Consider the following 19,486-nt stretch of genomic DNA (forward strand, 5'->3'; position numbering starts at 1 on the left):
ACGTGGGCAAATTATTGGAGAGGACTCGAGGCTATACGTCGAGTGATTTCATTTACTTGGGGATCTCCTCTTTGAGGCCAGCACCCTGTCTAAGTAATCTAACCGTCAAGGCGCCGGCTTCCGTAGTGTCTCCCACGGGAGCGATAGGCGTAAGCTTATGCTCCCTTCCGCAGGCCATGACAAATCTCGGCTCGAAGAAGGCTTGCAGGTCCTCAAGCGGATTGCCTGCAAACGCAACAAGGTCAGCCGCTAGTCCAGGCTCTAGCTTGCCCGTCTCGCCTTCCAGGCCACAGACTTCAGCCGCAACGTCGGTAGCCGCCGCAATCAGTTCCCTAACTGTGTATCCGGCCTCGGCCAGGACTGTCAGGCCGTCGGCGTAGCGCTCGAAGCGACACAGGCCAATGCCAGAGTCGGTGCCCATGAAGATCTTGATGTTTGCCTTGCGCAAGGACGCCCAGTTGTCCACCACAACAGCGTGGCTGTCCCATGGGCAAAAGTAGTGCTGCTTCACGCAGGCCGTATTCATCTGTCATCAGTCAGCGCCGTGATAGTCTGACACAAGGGAGGGAGGGCAGGGAATGCCGTACTGTTGGGCACACAGCCACATTGTTATCTACAAGCTTCTGGGCCACGACGGGATCGAACACAGCCCGGCCCTCGGCATTGACCCAGGAGCAGTGTTCTACCGTGTCGAACTTGGCATTTGCAACGCGGTCGATGCCTTCGACACCTATGGCGTGGGCGGTGACAGGGATACCGAGCTTTCTGGCCTCATCCGCGATGGCGTTCATCTCTTCTTGGGTGAATCGGGCTTGGGATGGATGTGATCCAGCCGTCATGAAGCCCCCGGTCGACATGACCTTGATGAGATCGGCGCCCTCGGCCGCCCTCTTCCTGACCTCGTTGCGGACGCCCTCGATGCCCGCGCAGACACCACCCATCGCATGGGCGTGCCCTCCGGCGACAGTCAAGGGCGCGTTGGCGCACTGTAGCCGCGGTCCAAGGACTTCGCCCTTCTCGATGCTGTCGCGCAGTTGAACAGCCGTCAGACCCCTGGAGCCCAGGTCGCGTGCCGTCGTGACTCCAGCATCCAGCAAGCGCAGGGCGTTTGTTTTCATGAGGGGGAGGAGTTCATCGTCGGTCATGGTGATCTCGGTCGAGGTGTTGATGGTCGAAGGATCCATTTGAAGGTGGACCTGGCCGACTTGTTAGTATTCCTCAGCCCTGCACCGGATGAAATGCTACCCACGTGGCAATCAAACAGCCCGGGCATCAAGGTCACGTCTCCAAGGTCTCGCACAGCGGTATTCGCCGGGATGCTCTGCTGAAGGGCTCTGTATGACCCGACCTCTGCAATTCTGCCATCTCGAACCACCACCACGCCGTCCTCTATGACCTCGGCGGCACTGCTGGGGAGGAGTCGAGCTGCTCTGAATGCGACTGCCATGCTGGAGATGATGGGTTTGATGACCTTGTCGTGGCGTTTATGGACTGGAGCAAGCGAGGTATTTGTGGCCGGTGCGAGTCTGAGCCGCGCTCCCTTCCTCCAAGAGGAACCTACGGCTCGCTACCCGGCAGTGTCAACTCTAGCCGCGCCGAGGGGCGGTCTCGGGCGCTAGGACGGAAGAGATCCGGGGTGGAACAGATCAAGGGTGGAAGAGATCCGGGCCGGGGACGGCAAAGTGACATGATTCGATAACCGTAAGCGGATCAGATCCGGTAGCCTTGGCAGCCATGGCCTGGACTTGGCTCAATTTACTTATTCGCCATACTTTGCATCCCAGCTTGCTTATCCACCAGACCTCTACTTCCACTTACTTGGACTGTTTGGTGTCTGCCAAAGGTCGTTCTCTGGTTGTCAGTTTGTTATTCTACCCACCAATCCCCCAAACGCCCCCCTCCTTCATATTCCATATGGCTGGCCAGGACCCGTCGCCGGTCGTGGACCTCAGTGGTAAGACTCGGCTGCGCGACTCCCTGGAACGGGCAAAGCGAGGCGAGGGCGCTAGTATAGGCCAATGGCTTGAATTCCCTGGCTACTCGCTTGCCAGGACGGTAGCACCCTTGGGGGAGGATGTAGGATGGCTCCAGACCCCGTCAACTCGTCATAGCTGACACTCGTGATTCTTGAATGCTTAGTGGGTCCTCATTGACACCGAACATGGCAACATTGGCGACAACGAGATGGCTCTTCAGGTGCAGGCTGTCTCATCATCCGGAGCTTCGCCCATGGTGCGTGTGGTTGCGTCGGAGCCCTGGATGATCAAGCGAGCACTGGATTGCGGAGCTCATGCCATCATGGTGCCCATGTGCGAGACCAAGGTACGTTAGCTGCCGCCATCGTATGCCTCCAGGCGACTAAGCCACGTCGCAGGAACAAGCCGAAGCGGTTGTGCGGTGTTGTAAGTATCTGACCCCTTCCTGGCCGCAGGGCGCTCGCCCAGCGGGTGCCATGTTCGCCCCTCCTGCGTTCAACCAGACAGACCGGGAGTACTTTCTCAAGGCCAACGACAATGTTATGGTGTGTGTGCAGATCGAGAGCCGCAGGGCTGTCGAGAACATCGAGCAGATAGCGGCTGTGGAGGGTATCGACATGCTGTTTGTCGGGCCCTACGACCTTGCGGCATCCATGGGGCACGTCGCCTTCGACCACGAGTCGATCCCCGAGGTGCAGGAGGCGATTGCACACGTGCTCCAGGTTGGTCTGGCAGCCGGCAAGTACGTCGGGCACTTTGCAGCGAGTGCAGAGGCAGCGGCCGACAAGGTCCGCAGGGGCTTTCACTTTGTCAACTGCGGCGCCGACCTCGTGGCTTTGACGTCGTGGATGACCAGCGAGATGGGAAAGCTGAAGCAGCTGATTGCTAAGGACAAGAAGGGCGTCGAACAGGAAGGGCATCCTTAGTATAGATGCAGACCAAGAATCCAACAGACCTGAAGGCTAGAGACAACAGATTTTTAACGTGGTTCACAGCCCAGGCAAATTGATAATAGGGGACGTTGTGAGGCGAGATGCGGCACGTTTCCTAGTAAATTCGTGGCCAGTACGATCAAAACAAAAGTCTTGTCTATCATGGTGGAAGTATCGCCCTTGAAGGAGTGAAAACATGGCGTGCAGATGCCGCTCAATGCCATAGCATTCGGCCGGTTTCGGGCCTAGTCCAGCCACGTGAGCTGAAGGGGTTACCTTTGGCCCCCCGCTTTGCCTGCTCATGATGCCGCATGCAATCCTGACCAGCAACCAATGTGCCGGATCAACATGCCTTCCCCCGGATACCCACCACCGCCGAGAGGTGCCTCCCGCATCTGGAGGGCGTGCGAGAACTGCCGCAAGAAGAAGGTCCGTCCGCCTAGGCTGTCCCTGCTGCGCAAGCTCTTCTAATGTCTGCAGAGGAAGTGCAACGGTGCCGCACCCTGCAGTTACTGCAACGCCCGTGGGCTGCCATGCATCTACCCCGTTGCAAATGACAATGCCGCCCAGAGCCGACAGTAGGATCAGATTCCGCAAAGCGCCGTGGCCGTTGCGTTCCAGCTGGCTAACGTGCCGTCTCAGGGATGCAGTAAACATGAGCATCCAGTACGACAGGCTTGACAGCCTGTGCGTTCGTATGGAGAACATGATGGCTCGGCTCTCTACAGCTGTTGAAGTACTTGAAGAGTCACCCGAGGAGCCTCGCCATACATCGCCACGGCCCCCAGCAAGCAGAGTGCCAACCCCAAGCCTGTCCGCCCCTGAGGAGAGCATCGTGTATCAAGGCCATGCGGGGTCGAGTCAAATGGAGTTTGAGGATTATACACCTTGCAGAAATCTCGCAGAGATGGGCAATCTCATCCCAGACACGGGCAACACCAATAGGTGCGATTCCCGGCTCCGAGCTCTGGCTTCTCATCACATCCCGGCTGACCGCCTTGCAGGTACTTTGGCGGCATAAGCAATACACTTTCAGTCAACATGTTTCGGAGCTGCACCACACAACCGACGGTTGGCGAGGTGGACCAGATATTGCCTAGTTGTTTGACCTCCGCGTTGTACGGGGCCAGCCCAGCCAGGCCAATGAGCCGCGCAGGGTCACAGGATTGCAAAGCGCCTCCGCGATACATGAGCGATACACTTGTCAACCTCTTCTTGGTTAGATTGAACCCCATGTTTCCAATCCTCGACGACGCTTCTTTTACCCTTCAATACAAGCAGTACCTGGGTCACAGTGTTACACACCAGGAGCCAAGCCCATTCAGGTCTGTTCTCTTCGCCGTGTACGCCTGCGCCTCCAACATGCTAGGCGTTCCTCGCCAAAATCAGGACAATTACAGCGGGACGGATTACTATGAGCTTTCCCTTTCCGACCATTACCGAACCCTGGGTTACGACGGCGTGGAACAGATCCAATGCCTGGCCATCCTAGCTACGTGTGCCGCGAGCTGGAACCGTCTCACCGAAGCCTGGAAGCTCGCCGGCCAGGCCGTCCGGGCGGCCCAGGACCTTGGCCTCCATGTTGAATTCGCGGGGAGCGGCCAGGACCAGTCACGGTCGCGTGTGTGGTGGTGCGTCTACACCCTCAATAGCTGCTTGTCCACTTGTCTCGGCCGGCCGACGGGTGTCGGCGATGCCGATCATGACTGTGGGCTCCCTGATACAACCCAGGAAATCTCCCGCCGTGCTGGAACCGGGAGCTCCCCAAGGGAAGAGGCCGCAACGGACGGGTCACCACTCGCCGGCTTCATTGCTCTAGCACAGGCCTGTCGGATCCTGGATACCATCAACAGCTCGTCGCAGGACCTGATGCGCGATGCTCGAGGCAATGATGAGATGGAGCATCGCTGCATGGGAGATAACCAAGCCGTCATATTGGAAGCACAGCTTTCGGAATGGGTGCGCGACAAGATCCCGTCATCGATTAAATATGCAGCCAATGAGCCCGAGGAGAACGGCGGCATCAATCTCGCCATTTGCATGGTCACCTTCATGCTCCACGCCATTGCTGTGATCAACCTCAACCTGTGAGTAGCACAACATGCTAGCTTGTGGTGCCCTTGACGAATTCCTGCAACTAACAATAGACCAGCCCACTCATAGAGATATGGAACATCGATGCCAGCATGTTTGAGATTCAAGAGGTTGGCGCAGGAGGCAGCGTGTGTAAGGTCATCACGGCTGCCAGGGGCATCATCAGGGGTTCCGAGCTTATCAGCTCTAACATACCCCCATCCCATTACCTTGCGTTCTGCGTGCATCTTTTGTACCTATCGGGCTTCGTCCTGTAAGTTATCTTCCCTGCTGAGGTGAATTTTCCTAATCGGCAGAAGCCTCAAAGCTTTCCAGGTGTCACATAACGTGAGAGCAGCAGAGGAAGCACAGAGGTGTGTAAAGAGGTTAGCTCAACTAGACCAGGTATATCCAGGTGCATTGCAGCGCAGCGAGGCGCTCGAGCAGCTTTTAGGTAATATTAAGAAAAATTAAGGAGTTTTTTTTAATAAATGCTTAGGTTTTAAGAGTGCTTAGCTAAAGGCCTATTTTATTAATAAGTACTTTCACAAGTGTAACGTGGCCCGTTATAAGGCGTAGCCCTTCGTATGAGCCAGCCTTATACCTGTTGGCTTATATGGGGCTATAGCCCTAGGCGAGCCAACCTAGTAAGCTAAGTTAGCTATAAAATTATAATACAGCTATAAAATTATAATATAAACCCCGCACTTAATAATATCCTTATTTATATATAATTACTACCTATTTTAGCTATTTTTTATAATACTAACTAATAAAAAATACCTCTCTTCTATCTATCTTTATTATACTAAGTAATATAAATCTTAAGGCCACCTAGGAAGTCATAGTAATATATATATAATATACCTAGGGCCTCTATTATAATACCTCTACTAATATAACTTAACCTTTCTTACTTTATACCGCTAATGCTCACTACCTTAGATCTTTTTTTACCTTTATTTAGAAGATTATAAAAAGACTAGAGACTAAATCTATGCCTCGTTAAGTTAATAGACCGCGAGTCCTTATAAATAAAGAGGATAAAGCTATTATAGCTTTTATTATATAAATAAAAAGGTTTAGATTTTTTACTTCTAAAGCTAAGATTAAAAATACTATTATAACCCTTTATTAATATAAGAATCTTAATATTAATTAAATTAATAAGATATAATATTCTTATTTTTATATTAATTATTCTAAGCTTAAATAAGTATTTCTTAAGGTAATAAAATAATCTTATAAGTCCTAGGAAGCTAATAGTTTTTATAACCTTTAATAATAATTTGAAAGCCTAATTAAGACTATTTAGAGTTATAAGATTAATATCTCTAAGTATTAAAATATTAATTAAGCTAATATTAAGATTAAGATCCTTAGGGAAAATATTAAAGTCTTTATTATATAAATAAAATAAAAAATAAAAAAATAAGTTTTTTTTTTTTAATTATAAAACTTATACCCTTATTAATATAAGTAGCGCTATAAGTAATATAATACCGCTATAGCTTATCTTTAAGATATTTCTAACCTTAAATTAAGTATATATAAAGGCTAATCTTAATATTTATTTTACTTAATTAAATATAATATTCTTTAATAATAAGATAACTCTTAAGTAAATAATATATTTTAATTAATATTTTTAGGCTAAATCCTTTATAATATAAAGTTATAAAGTAACTTTTAAGAAGTAATTTAATTATAATAAATTTCTTAGAGATCTTATTTATAAGTATATTTAATATAATATTTTTCTTATTTTTTATGCCTTTAATATAAAAATCTAGTACCTTATTATCTTTAATAGGTTTATAAAATATAAAGTCTTTATTATTAAAAAATTTTATATAAAATTTTATATTATTATAACTCTTTTACCTCTTTATTTTATATATATACTATAGCTAATAAATATTAAAGTCTTTTAGTTATTAAAAAATATATATTAGAAGTATTTAGCTAAGTAACTTTAAAGGAGAAATATCTCTTTTTCTTATACTAATTTTATTTATAGCTTTTAAGTAAGTTATAAGTCTTTTTTAATATTAATATAATTATTAAATTAAATTATAAAATAATAAGTCTTTAAGAAAAGATTTATTATATATAATATTATCTTAAGGTTTTAAAAGTTAAGTATCTATCTATTAAATCCTAAGCTAGTAATAATATACCTTTCTAAAAAGTAACTTTAATTAAAGTAAGCTATTAACCTAGCCTTTACTTTACTCTTTCCTTATAACTCTCGCTTTTAAACTACTATAGATATTACTAAATACCTCTTAAAGCGCTATAGTAATACCTTTAGCTCTCTAACGCATACTAGGCTCTATTAGATATATAAAGTCATTATAGAGGCTATAATCCTTAAGTTTATAGTTATTACTTATATTAATAACTACTGGGCTTAAATTAAGAAGAGATATAATACTAAGAAAAAGAAAATAAAACTAATTAGTAATTTTAGTTATAATATTAGTCTATAAAAGATCTAAGAGCAATAAGAAGAGGTTATTATAAAAACTTAGTAAAAAAAGGAAAAAGCATAAGTCTAATCTATTTATAGCCTTATTATATAAGAGATAAAAAAAAAAAATCTTTAGCGGTAAGATAAAAGAATTATAATTAATAGTATAAAAAGAAAGGTATTATAGGCTTAGTAGCTAAAGTATATAAAAAAGGATATTAAGTATTATTCTATAGAGATATAATACTTAATTATATATTAAATCTTTTCCTAAAAGCTTAATAGTTTTATAATAAATACCTAACTGCTATAAGAAATTAATAAGACTATTTATAATGCTAGTTTTATCTTAAAACCCCTTAGCATAATAAACTAAACTACTCTTATAAGAAGTAATAATAGTATTACTTTCTAACTTAATCTAGCTCCTCTTAATAATAAAAAAGAAAAAAAGAAAAAAATAATAATAACCTCTCTTTATTTAAACCTCCTCTATATTTACCCGAGGTACCCTTATTACCGCCGGTTATAGCCTTATTACCGCGGCTACTATCCTTACTACTTAAACCCCCCTCTATGCTATGCCTAATATGGCCTTAATAATATATATTAGAAATATAAAAGATTAAAAGTATTATTATAGAAGTAAGAGCTATATAAAAAGCTAGCCCGGGGGGCTAAAAAGATAGTCTCATAGCTAAATTCATATAGCAAAGCATCTAAAAAGATAATAGCCTTAAAGGCTTAGGCGCTAGCTTTTATTATAAATATTATGAATATTATTAATATTATTATATTAGGCATCGCTAATTGCTTTAACCTACTCTTTTTAACCTTTAAAAATCACTCTTAATAGCTTCTAAAACTCAAAGGATAAAAAAAGCAGCTTTTCAAGGGGGAAATCAGGGCCCCATAATATATCACAATTTTATGGCTATATCACAATTTTGTGGCTATATCACAATTTTATGGCTAAACTAGCTTGCTAGGTTGGCTCGCCTGGGGCGATAGCCCCACATGAGCTAACGGGTAAGTGGTGTGAGGCAGAGCAACCGCAACGGGCAATTGCGGTTACTCGTAGATCTTTTTGGCTTAACAGTCAATTAGGCCTATTGCATTGAAGTGAGCCTCCACTTTATTATAACAAGGGTCTTTAGCATAGGCGTTAGCTAGTAAGGCTAATAGGCGTGATGCTTAATTTAATCGCGCTTAGTATAATAATTATAATATTCCTAAGGGATAAACCGGTTATACTAGGGTTATATTTAGCAAAGGGGATATTAATATTATCTTATATAAGGCATAAGTTATATCTTATAATAATATATATAATAAGCGAGTATAATAAATAAATAAGTATAATAAAAATCCCTTACCTTATATCTTCTTTATTTAATTAATTAATTCCTAATTATCTAATATATTAAACGCTAATAATAAGGCTAAAATACTTCTTACTCTTTAAGTAATTTAAAATAATTTAAAATTAAGTCTCTAATAAGCTATAACTATTTATAGGGTTTATTATTAAACCTTATATAACTAATAAAAAGGCATTTAATCTTAATATAATATTATCCCTTAATTATATTAATTAATTAATTTAAAAGAATAAATCCTTATTTAGTTTATTTTTAATTTAAATTTATAAAGATTTCCCTCTTAGCTATATAATATAAAAGAAATAACTAATTAATTACTTATTTACCGCGATATATTATTAATTAATATATATTAAGCTTTAAATTTTATTAAGTAATACTTAAAGCTTAAGATATATTTCTTTTAGAAATATAATTATTAAAGAGCTAAATATAAAGATTTAATAATTATTTATAATTAGTTTTACCTTATAAGAAATATAATTATAAAATATAATAATTAATTAAATAATCTTTATAATTTTAATAAGATTAACTTTCTTATAGATATAATTATAAATAAAATAGTTATTATAAGTTTAAAAAGATATTTAAAGCTAAAATTAATATAGCCTAAAAACTAAAAATAAATTATAATTATTTAAGTAATTAATATATAAAACTAAGTAATTAATATATAAAACTAAGTAATTTAATTATTTATTATTAATATAAATAAATATTATCTTATTAATTAATATTAAAATAATAACCTTTTAAGTAATTAAGTTATTATAATAACTTAAAATAACTAAATTAATAATAAAATTAATCTTAAATAACTTAAATATTTTAATTAATATATAACTAAGTAATTAAATAATTATTATTATTTCTTAATTTTTAATAATTATAAAAATTATTAATTTATTAAATTTAAGAAATCTTATAAAAAAAAAATTATTTAGCTTTATATATTACTTTATTTTTTTTTTATTTATTTTAATTACTTAATATTAAATACTTTAAGTTATTAAAAAAGACTTATAATTAAATAATAAAATATTTAATTAAATATGTTATTACTTATATTTTAAAAACTAAATTCTTTTTAGTCTTTTATATAATATATAAGGCTATTATAATAAAAGAAAATATTAAGAAGGCTTTTAAAAAAGCTAATTTTATTTCTCTTAACTTAAAAATTATAATCTTAAAGCTTAATATATAGCTATAGACTTTAATACTTATTAAAAAGGGAATTAAACTTTTTACCCCTTAGGTCTTAAAAACTCTAAAGATTATACTTAAGGCTAGATTTTAATATAAATACCTTAAAAAATAAATTAAAAAATATTATAATAACTCCTTAGAGTTAATTATAAAAGCTATAAAATCTCTTATAAAGGTAATAAAGGGAAATATATATAAGATTATATTATTAAGGGCTAAGATTAAAAACTTTTAAGAGATATATAATATATTAAGTTAATATTAAAAGGTAAAAAAGATTAAATTATAAAAAAAGAAATAATAATAATAATAAAAAAATAATTAATTAATTAAATAAATATAAATACTTAAATAATAATAAAATTATTAAAAAGTAATAATTAAAGAAAATTAATATAACTAAGGGTTTAATATTATAATATTTATAATAAGCCTAGGTATAATATAAAGACTTATTAAGTAATAATTAAGATATCTAGGGAAAAATATAATAAATAATTTTAATTAATTAAATAATTTATAGTTTTTATATAATAATATTTAATAAAAAGATTAAGATTTTTATTATATTTATTTATTTATTATACTTATTTATTATATATATTATTTATAAAGTATTATAAATATTATAAGATATTAAATTATTAATAAAACCTAAGAAAAGTAAATTTTTTATTTTTAAAATAAAATTTCTTAGATATATTATTTCTTATAATAAGATATAAATAAACCTTAAAAAAGTATTAATAATTAAGAATTAAAAATAATTTATTAATATTAAAGAAATATAAGCTTTTCTTAGTTTTATTAATTATTATTATAAATTCCTTAAGTAATATATATAATAAGTAAGTATTATAAATAAGTAAATATTATACTTTTTCTTACCTCTTTATAATATATTATAATAAAAATATTATAAATTATTTAATTAATTAAAACTATTAATTATATTTTTTTTTAAATATCTTAATTATTACTTAATAAGTCCTTATATTATACCTAGGCTTATTATAAATAATATAATATAAAATAATTAATTATATTAATTTTTTTTAATTATTACTTCTTAATAATTTTATTATTACTTAAGTATTTATATTTATTTAATTAATTATTTACTTTTTTTTTTTATTATTATTATTATTACTTTTTTTTATAATTTAATCCTTTTTACTTTTTAATATTAATTTAATATCTTATTTATTTCTTAAAAGTCTTTAATCTTAATATATATAATAAATAAATAAAATAAATAAATAAATAAAATAAAAATCTTAATTTTCTTAATAGAAATTATTATAAAAAGACTATAAATTATTTAATTAATTAAAATTACTTATTATATTTTTCTTTAGATATTTTAATTATTACTCTTTAATAATTTTATTATTACTTAAGTATTTATATTTATTTAATTAATTATTTTTTTTTTTTTTTTTATTATTATTATTTTTTTTTTTTATAATTTAATCTTTTTTACTCTTTAATATTAGCTTAATATCTTATTTACCTCTTAAAGGTTTTTAATTTTAGCCCTTATTAATATAATCTTATATATATTTCTTTTTATTACTTTTATAAGAGACTTTATAGCCTCTATAATTAACTCTAGGGAGCTATTATAATACCTTTTAATTTATTTTTTAAGGTATTTAAATTAAGATCTAGCCTTAAGTATAATCTTTAGGGTCCTTAAAACCTAAGAAGTAAAAGGTTTAACCCCCTCCTTAGTAGGCATTAAAGTCTATAGCTATATATTAAGCTTTAAGATTATAGCTTCTAGGTTAAAAGGAATAAGGCTAATTCTTTTAAAAGCCCCCTTAATATTTCTTTTTATTATAATAGCCTTATATATTATATAGAAAGCTAAAAAAAACTTAGTTTTTAAAATATAAGTTATAAAGTATTTAATTAATTATTTTATTTCTTAATTATAGGCCTTTTTTAAAAATATAAAATCCTTAATATTAAGGGGCTAAAGTAAATAAGAGAAATAAAATAATATATAAAATTAAATAATCTTATTTTCTTTATAATATCTCTAAAGGTTAATTAATTAATAATTTTTATAGCTATTAAGGATTAAGAGATAATAAGAATTAATTAATTAATTAATTATATATTAATTAAAATACTTAAGCTACTTAAGATTAATTTTATTATTAGTTTAATTATTTTAAGTTATTATAATAGCTTAATTACTTAAAAGGTTATTTTCTTAGTATTAATTAATAAGGTAATATTAGCTTATATTAATAATAAATAGCTAAATTACTTAGCCTTTTATATTAATTACTTAAATAATTATAATTTATTTTTAGTTTCTAAGTTATATTAATTTTAGCTTTAAATACTTTTTTAAGCCTATAATAATTATTTTACTTATAATTATACCTATAAGAAAGCTAATCTTATTAAAATTATAAATATTATTTAATTAAATACTATACTTTGCGATTATATTTATTATAAGCTTAAACTAATTATAAATAATAATTAGATTTTTATATTTAGCTCTCTAGTAATTATATTTATAAAAGAAATATATCTTAAGCTCTAAGTATTATTTAATAAAGTCTAAAGCCTAATATATATTAATTAGTAATATATTATAATTAATAAGTAATTAATTAGTTATTTTTTTTATATTATAAAGCTAAGGGGGAAATCCTTATAAATCTAAGTTAAGAATAAAGTAAATAAAGATTTATTCCTTTAAATTAAATAACTTATATAATTTAGGGATAATATTAGCTTAGGCTTAAATGCTCTTTTATTAATGCTATAATATTATTAAGTTAACTATATAGATTACTATAGCGCATTAGAGCTTTAATTTTATATTATTTTAAAGGGCTTAAAAGGCGAGAAGTATTTTAGCTTTATAATTAGATTATAATATACTAAGTAATTAGGAATTAATTAATTAAATAAAGAAGGTATAGGTTAAGGGATTTTTATTTTACTTACTTATCTATTTTACTTACTTATTATATATATTAGCCCTTAATAATATAATCTTATATATATTTCTTTTTATTACCTTTATAAGAGATTTTATAGCTTTTATAATTAACTCTAAGGAGTTATTATAATACCTTTTAATTTATCTTTTAAGGTATTTAAATTAAAATCTAGCCTTAAATATTTATAATACTAGCTTATTATATATATTAATTTAAGAAAATTATAATATTATTAATTAACTTTATAAAAAAAAAATTTATATTTAAAAATAAAATATAAAAAGCCTTTTATATAATTAAGAAACTTATTTTAAGTAACTTAATATTTAAGATATTTAATTTATTTTAATTAATAAAACTTAATATATATACCTTAGATTATATACTAAGAACTTAGGTTAAGTAATAAGATAATAAAGAACTTTTATATTTAATTATATTTTACTCTTATAAATTATATAAAATAAAACTTAATTACCTTATTTATAATAAGAAGTTTCTTATAATTATTAATACTTTTAAAGAATTTTAATATTATCTCTTTAAAAGTACTTATTAAATTAAGCTATATATAAATTATAAGAATATTATATATTTTATACAAACCTAAGAGCTTAGTAGAGAATAATTATAATATATTAAATACCTCTTAGAATTTACTTATATTATTATTTAGATTAAAGAAATAAAATATAATATAACTAATATTATTAGCTAATAATTAAACCTAGATATTAGAAAGATTAAAGCTAAGAAATAACTATTATATATTATATTAAAAAGATATCTTAAATAAGAATTTATTAAGTAAATATAAAAACTAATATCTCTATTAAAATACCTTATACTTATTAAAAAATATAAATAATAAGTTATAGACTTTATTAATTATATGCGAGGCTATTAATAATACAAAAATAGACTTTAGACTTATAAAGGGAAGCTCTTTATCCTTAATAAAGTATTTTAAAATATCTTTAATATATATAATAAGCGAGTAAGCTAGATAAGCGAGTGAGCTACTATACTATACTATAAAAAATAGCTTACCCTATATAGGCTAACTTTCTTAATAAAATAGCTATAAGGCTAAAAAAGGTATTATTATAATTTTTATTTTATATAAAACCTAAAAATAATTTTTATATATTTCTTAAAAAATTCCTTTATAAAGAAATAGCTAAGTATATAATGCGGATTTACTTTCTTTTATACTCCCTATTAAGTAATTTAATTATAATTTTTATAAGACTTTATAAAGTAATAAATTATATAATAAATATAATTTTAAGTTTATAACTATTTTAGGCTAGATTTTAATTTTTAAGAATTTTTTAAATTTTAGCTTTTTATATAAAAATACAAGTAGCTCACTTACTTAACTAGCTCACTCGCTTATTATATACATTATATAATTATTAGTTAATAATTATTATATAAGTTAGCTATATACCTCGCTAAGTTAATTTTTTTTTCTTAGTTTAATTAATATAATTTATATAATTAGCCTAATTAGCCTCCTTTTTAATATTAACTCTTTATTACTTTTATAATCTAAATAAATAAAGTTCTTAGCCCTATAGATATTAGGTCTTTCTTTAATAATATAAAACTATTTATTTCTAGCCTTACCCTAGCTATATTTATTTATTATTTAATTAAGCGCTCTTAATATTTTTTACTTCTTAGTTAAGTTATTTATGCCCTTTAAAGAAAAAAGACTTTAAGATTATTAATATTTAAACCTATTATTTAATAAAGGCTATAATTACTTTAAAGTCCCTAAGGATAACTTCTTAAGAGGCTTACTTAGAGTCTAAGATTAATTTATTTTATTAAGGGGTACTAAGGTAAAAGATTTAGCCTCTTTATTTATTAGCTCTTGTTTTTCTTATTAAAATTATTTATATTTAATAAGATACTTTCTTTCTTTTAATAAATAAATATATTATTTTAAATTTTTATTTCTTAGTTATTATATTATTTAATTAATTAAATAAATAAATTATAAAAATAATCTTAGAAATTAAGACTATAAAAGGCCCTAGGCCTAATAAGAGCTTTTTTTTATTAATAAAAATAATCTAAGGTACTAAAATTAAGTAATAAGTTTATTAATTACTAATATAGCTAATACCTCTTATATTTACTAATATATATTCTCCTTAGTTAATATAAAATTAATTTTTAGGTATTTCTTAAGATATTTTAATTAATTAAGAATTAATCTTATTTATATAACATATATAATAAGTAAGTAAAACAGGCAAGCAAGTGAAAGAGTAGACTGTATACTTAAAAATTATAAACCTTAAATTTCTAAAAACAGCTATAAAATAGTTATAAATATAAAAAAAGTAGTTTTAAATATCTAATTAAAAAAATCATAAGTTTATAATTCTTTTAGATTTTTAAAAAAGCTTTTTAATTTTTAAAAAATAAAAACCTTTTGAAAAATAGTGCGAATAAGATTTTTATAAGTAACTTATTAAAGTAATTTTTTAAAAGTCTATAAAAGCCCTTTTTTAAAATAGATTTTTTAATTTATCTAATACTAGAATTATAGCTATTTTAGGCCTAGTTTAAATTTATAAGGAATTTTTAAAGTATTTTTTAAATACGGTATAATTGCTAAGAAATAAAAAACTATTTCGCTCGCTTGTCTGTTTTACTTGCTTATTATATATATTATAAGGATTAATATTTTAAGGTAAATTTATTATTTTTACTTTTATATTAAAAAAATCTATTTTTAATTATAATCTTATTTATAATTATAATTTAATAAATAATATAAATACTACCTATGCGTCGTATCTAATTATATATTAGACTTTTCTCTCTTTTACCTAACTTTTTACTTTATTAATTAAATCTCTATTACTATATATATTATAATTAAATATTAAGGTAAAAATCCTCTTTATTCTTTAAGCCCTTTAAAATAACTTAAAACTAAGTATTTAAAGCGCTACTAATATCTATAAAGTTAATAAATATAAGCTTTATTACTAGTAGAAAGGTATTTAATCTTAATATAATTAAATTAACTTATTATATTAATTATTTAATTTAAAGGAATAAATTATTATTTAATTTATTCTTAACCTAGATTCGCGAGGATTTCCCCTATAATTATATAATATTAAAGAAATAACTAATTAATTACTTATTAACTATAATATATTACCTATTAATAAGCGCTAAGCTTCTAACTTTATTAAGTAATAATTAAACCTTAAGATATATTTTAATTATAAATATAATTACTAGAGGGCTAAATATAAAGATTTAATTATTATTTATAATTAATTTAGGCTTATAAAGAATATAATCACGAAATATAATATTAACCTAGCTAATATCTATAACTTTAATAATATTAGCTTTATAATAGGGGTTATTATAAGTAAAATAATTATTATAACCGCTAAAAGATATAAAAAGGCAAAATTAATATAGCCTAAAAACTAAGAATAAGTTATAGCTATTTAAGTAATTAATATTAAAGACTAAGTAATTATATTATTTATTATAGTTATAAACTAATATTACTTTATTAATTAATATTAAGAAAGTAATCTCTTAGGGGACTAAGTTATTATAATAATATAAAATAGCTAAATTAATAATAATATAAGTCTTAAATAATATAAATACTTTAATTTATATATTAAGGCTTAATTAATTAATTATTATTATTTTCTTATCTTTAATAAGTATAATAATAATTATTTAATTAACTTTAAGAAATATTATAAAAATAATTATATTATTATATTATATATAATATATATAATAAGCAAGTAAGATAAATAAGTAAGTAAGATAAAAATCCCTTACCTTATATTATCTTTATTTACTTAATTAATTTCTTATTATAAAAGATATTAAGCTTAAATACTAAGGCTAAAATCTTTCTTACCCTTTAGGCCCTTTAAAATAACTTAAAATTAAGCCTCTAATAGGCAATAAAAATATATAAAGTTACTTATATAAGGCTCTAGCGCTAATAATAAGGCATTTAATCTTAATATAATATTATCTAAAAATCTTATAAGCTATTTAATCTAAAGAAAGAGATCTTTATTTACTTTCTTCTTAACTTAGATTTATAAGGATTTTCCCCTTAGCTTTATAATATAAAAAAAATAATTAATTAATTACTTATTAATTATAATATATTATTAATTAATATATATTAAGATTTAAACTTTATTAAGTAATACTTAGGCCTTAAGATATATTTTTTTAAGAAATATAATTACTAAAGAGCTAAATATAAGAATCTAATTATTATTTATTATTAATTTTAATTTATAATAAATATAATTATAAAATATAATATCTAATTAAATAATATTTATAATATTAATAAGATTAGGTTTTTTATAAATATAATTATAAGTAAAATAATTATTAAAATTATAAAAAGGTATAAAAAGCTAAAATTAATATAACTTAGAAATTAAAAATAAATTATAATTATTTAAGTAATTAATATAAAAGACTAGCTAATCTTATTATTTATTATTAATATAAGCTAATATTACTTTTTTAATTAATATTAAGAAAATAACCTTTTAAGTAATTAAATTATCATAATAACTTAAAATAATTAAATTAATAATAAAATTAATCTTAAATAATTTAAATACTTTAATTAATATATAATTAATTAATTAATTAATATATATTATCTCTTAATTTTTAATAATTATAAAAGTTATTATTTTATTAAATTTAAAAAATATTATAAAGAAAATAAAATTATTAAGCTTTATATATTACCTTATTTATTTTATTTATTTTAACCTCTTAATATTAAGTATTTTAATATATTTAAAAATACTTATAATTAAGAAATAAAATATTTAATTAAATACTTTATAACTTATATTTTAAAGACTAAGTTCTTTTTAGCCTTTTATATTATATTTTAAGCTATAATAATAAAATATAATATTAAGATATCCTTTAGAGGAATTAGGCTTATTTCTTTTAACCTAGAAAGTATAATCTTAAAGCTTAATATATAGCTATAAACTCTAATATTAGCTAAAGAGGTAACTTAACCCTTAACCCCTTAGGTCTTAAAGACCTTAAAGACTATATTTAAGGCCTAATCTTACTTTAAATATATTAAAAAATAAATTAAAAGGCACTAAAGTAGCTCTTTAGAGTTAATTCTTAAAGTATTAAAGTCTTTTATAAAAGGGATAAAAGTAATTATATATAAGATAGCTTTAATAAGGGCTAAGGTCTAAGACCTTTAAGAGGTAAATAAGATATTAAGTTAGCGCTAAAGGGTAAAAAGGATTAAATTATAGAGAAGAGGGCTTATAATAATAAAAAAAGAAAATAAGAAATTAATTAAATAAATATTAATATATAAATAATAATTAAATTATTAAGAAATAATAATTAAAGAAAGTAAATATAATTAAGGGTTTAATATTATAGTATTTATAATAAGCCTAGCTATAATATAAAGACTTATTAAGTAATAATTAAGATATCTAGGGAAAAATATAATAAATAATTTTAATTAATTAAATAACTTATAATATTTTTATTATAATTTTAATCTTAGAGGTTAAGATTTTTATCTTATTTACTTAATTATTTTATTTACTTATTATATATATTATTTCTTTATTTATTTTATTTATTTTAGCCTTTTAATATTAAGTACTTTAAGTTACTTAAAAAGATATATAATTAAGAAATTAAGTAATTAATTAAATATTTTATACTTATATTTTAAAGACTAAGTTTTTCTTAGTTTTTTATATTACTTATAAAGCTATTATTATAAAAAATAATATTAAAAAAGGTTTTTAAGGGGCTAGACTTATTTCTTTAGACCTAAGAAATATTATATTAAAGCTTAATATCTAGCTATAGACTTTAATATTAATTAAATAGGCGATTAGCTTCTCTAACCCTTAGGTCTTAAAGACCTTAAAGACTATACTTAAGGCTAGCTTATAGTTTTAATACCTTAAAAGATAAATAAGATAGCATTAAAGTAGCTCCTTAATATTAATTCTTAAGGCACTTAAGTTACTTTTAAAGGGAATAAAAGTAATAATATATTAAAATACCTTATTAGAGACTAAAAATTAAATCCTTTAATAAGTAAATAAGACTCTTACTAAGTAATATAAAGTAAAAAAAACTAGCTATGAAATAAAGGAAAGATAACTATAAATAAAGGTAAGGTAATAATTAATTAAATAAATATTAATATATAAGTAAGAGCTAAATTATTAAGAAGTATTAGTTAAGGAGGGTTAATATAATTAAAGGGAAGGTATTATAAAATATATAATAAGACTAGGCATAATATAAGAATATATTAAATAGTTATTATAATATCTAAAGAAAAGTATAGCAATTAGTTTTAATTAATTAAATGCTATATTATAATTTTATTAAACTTCTTATATTAAAGGTTAAGAAAAGT

At 28.4% G+C, this 19,486-nt stretch overlaps 3 protein-coding genes across 3 annotated transcripts; 2 read left to right on the forward strand and 1 right to left on the reverse strand.

Moving 5' to 3' along the window:
* Positions 1-52: 52 nt before the first annotated feature.
* MRS44_010845 (uncharacterized protein) lies at positions 53-1,447 on the reverse strand (the record flags this gene model as incomplete). The annotated part of the gene is made up of 3 exons (XM_065619482.1): positions 53-526; positions 588-1,196; positions 1,250-1,447. The coding sequence occupies 3 exons, from the start codon at positions 1,445-1,447 to the stop codon at positions 53-55; spliced, it is 1,281 nt and encodes a 426-aa protein (XP_065475554.1).
* A 467-nt stretch (positions 1,448-1,914) lies between these two features.
* Positions 1,915-2,902, forward strand: MRS44_010846 (uncharacterized protein; the record flags this gene model as incomplete). The annotated part of the gene is made up of 3 exons (XM_065619483.1): positions 1,915-2,076; positions 2,140-2,322; positions 2,375-2,902. 3 exons carry the CDS (start codon positions 1,915-1,917, stop codon positions 2,900-2,902), a joined length of 873 nt encoding a protein of 290 aa, XP_065475555.1.
* Positions 2,903-3,256: 354 nt separating this feature from the next.
* On the forward strand, positions 3,257-5,497 carry MRS44_010847 (uncharacterized protein; the record flags this gene model as incomplete). The annotated part of the gene is made up of 7 exons (XM_065619484.1): positions 3,257-3,337; positions 3,389-3,486; positions 3,551-3,853; positions 3,913-4,995; positions 5,061-5,255; positions 5,299-5,435; positions 5,481-5,497. The coding sequence occupies 7 exons, from the start codon at positions 3,257-3,259 to the stop codon at positions 5,495-5,497; spliced, it is 1,914 nt and encodes a 637-aa protein (XP_065475556.1).
* Positions 5,498-19,486: the final 13,989 nt, after the last annotated feature.

This window comes from Fusarium solani (genome assembly GCF_023522795.1).
Source record: "Fusarium solani strain SB1 chromosome Unknown bctg00000007, whole genome shotgun sequence".
NCBI classification, from domain to species: domain Eukaryota; kingdom Fungi; phylum Ascomycota; class Sordariomycetes; order Hypocreales; family Nectriaceae; genus Fusarium; species Fusarium solani.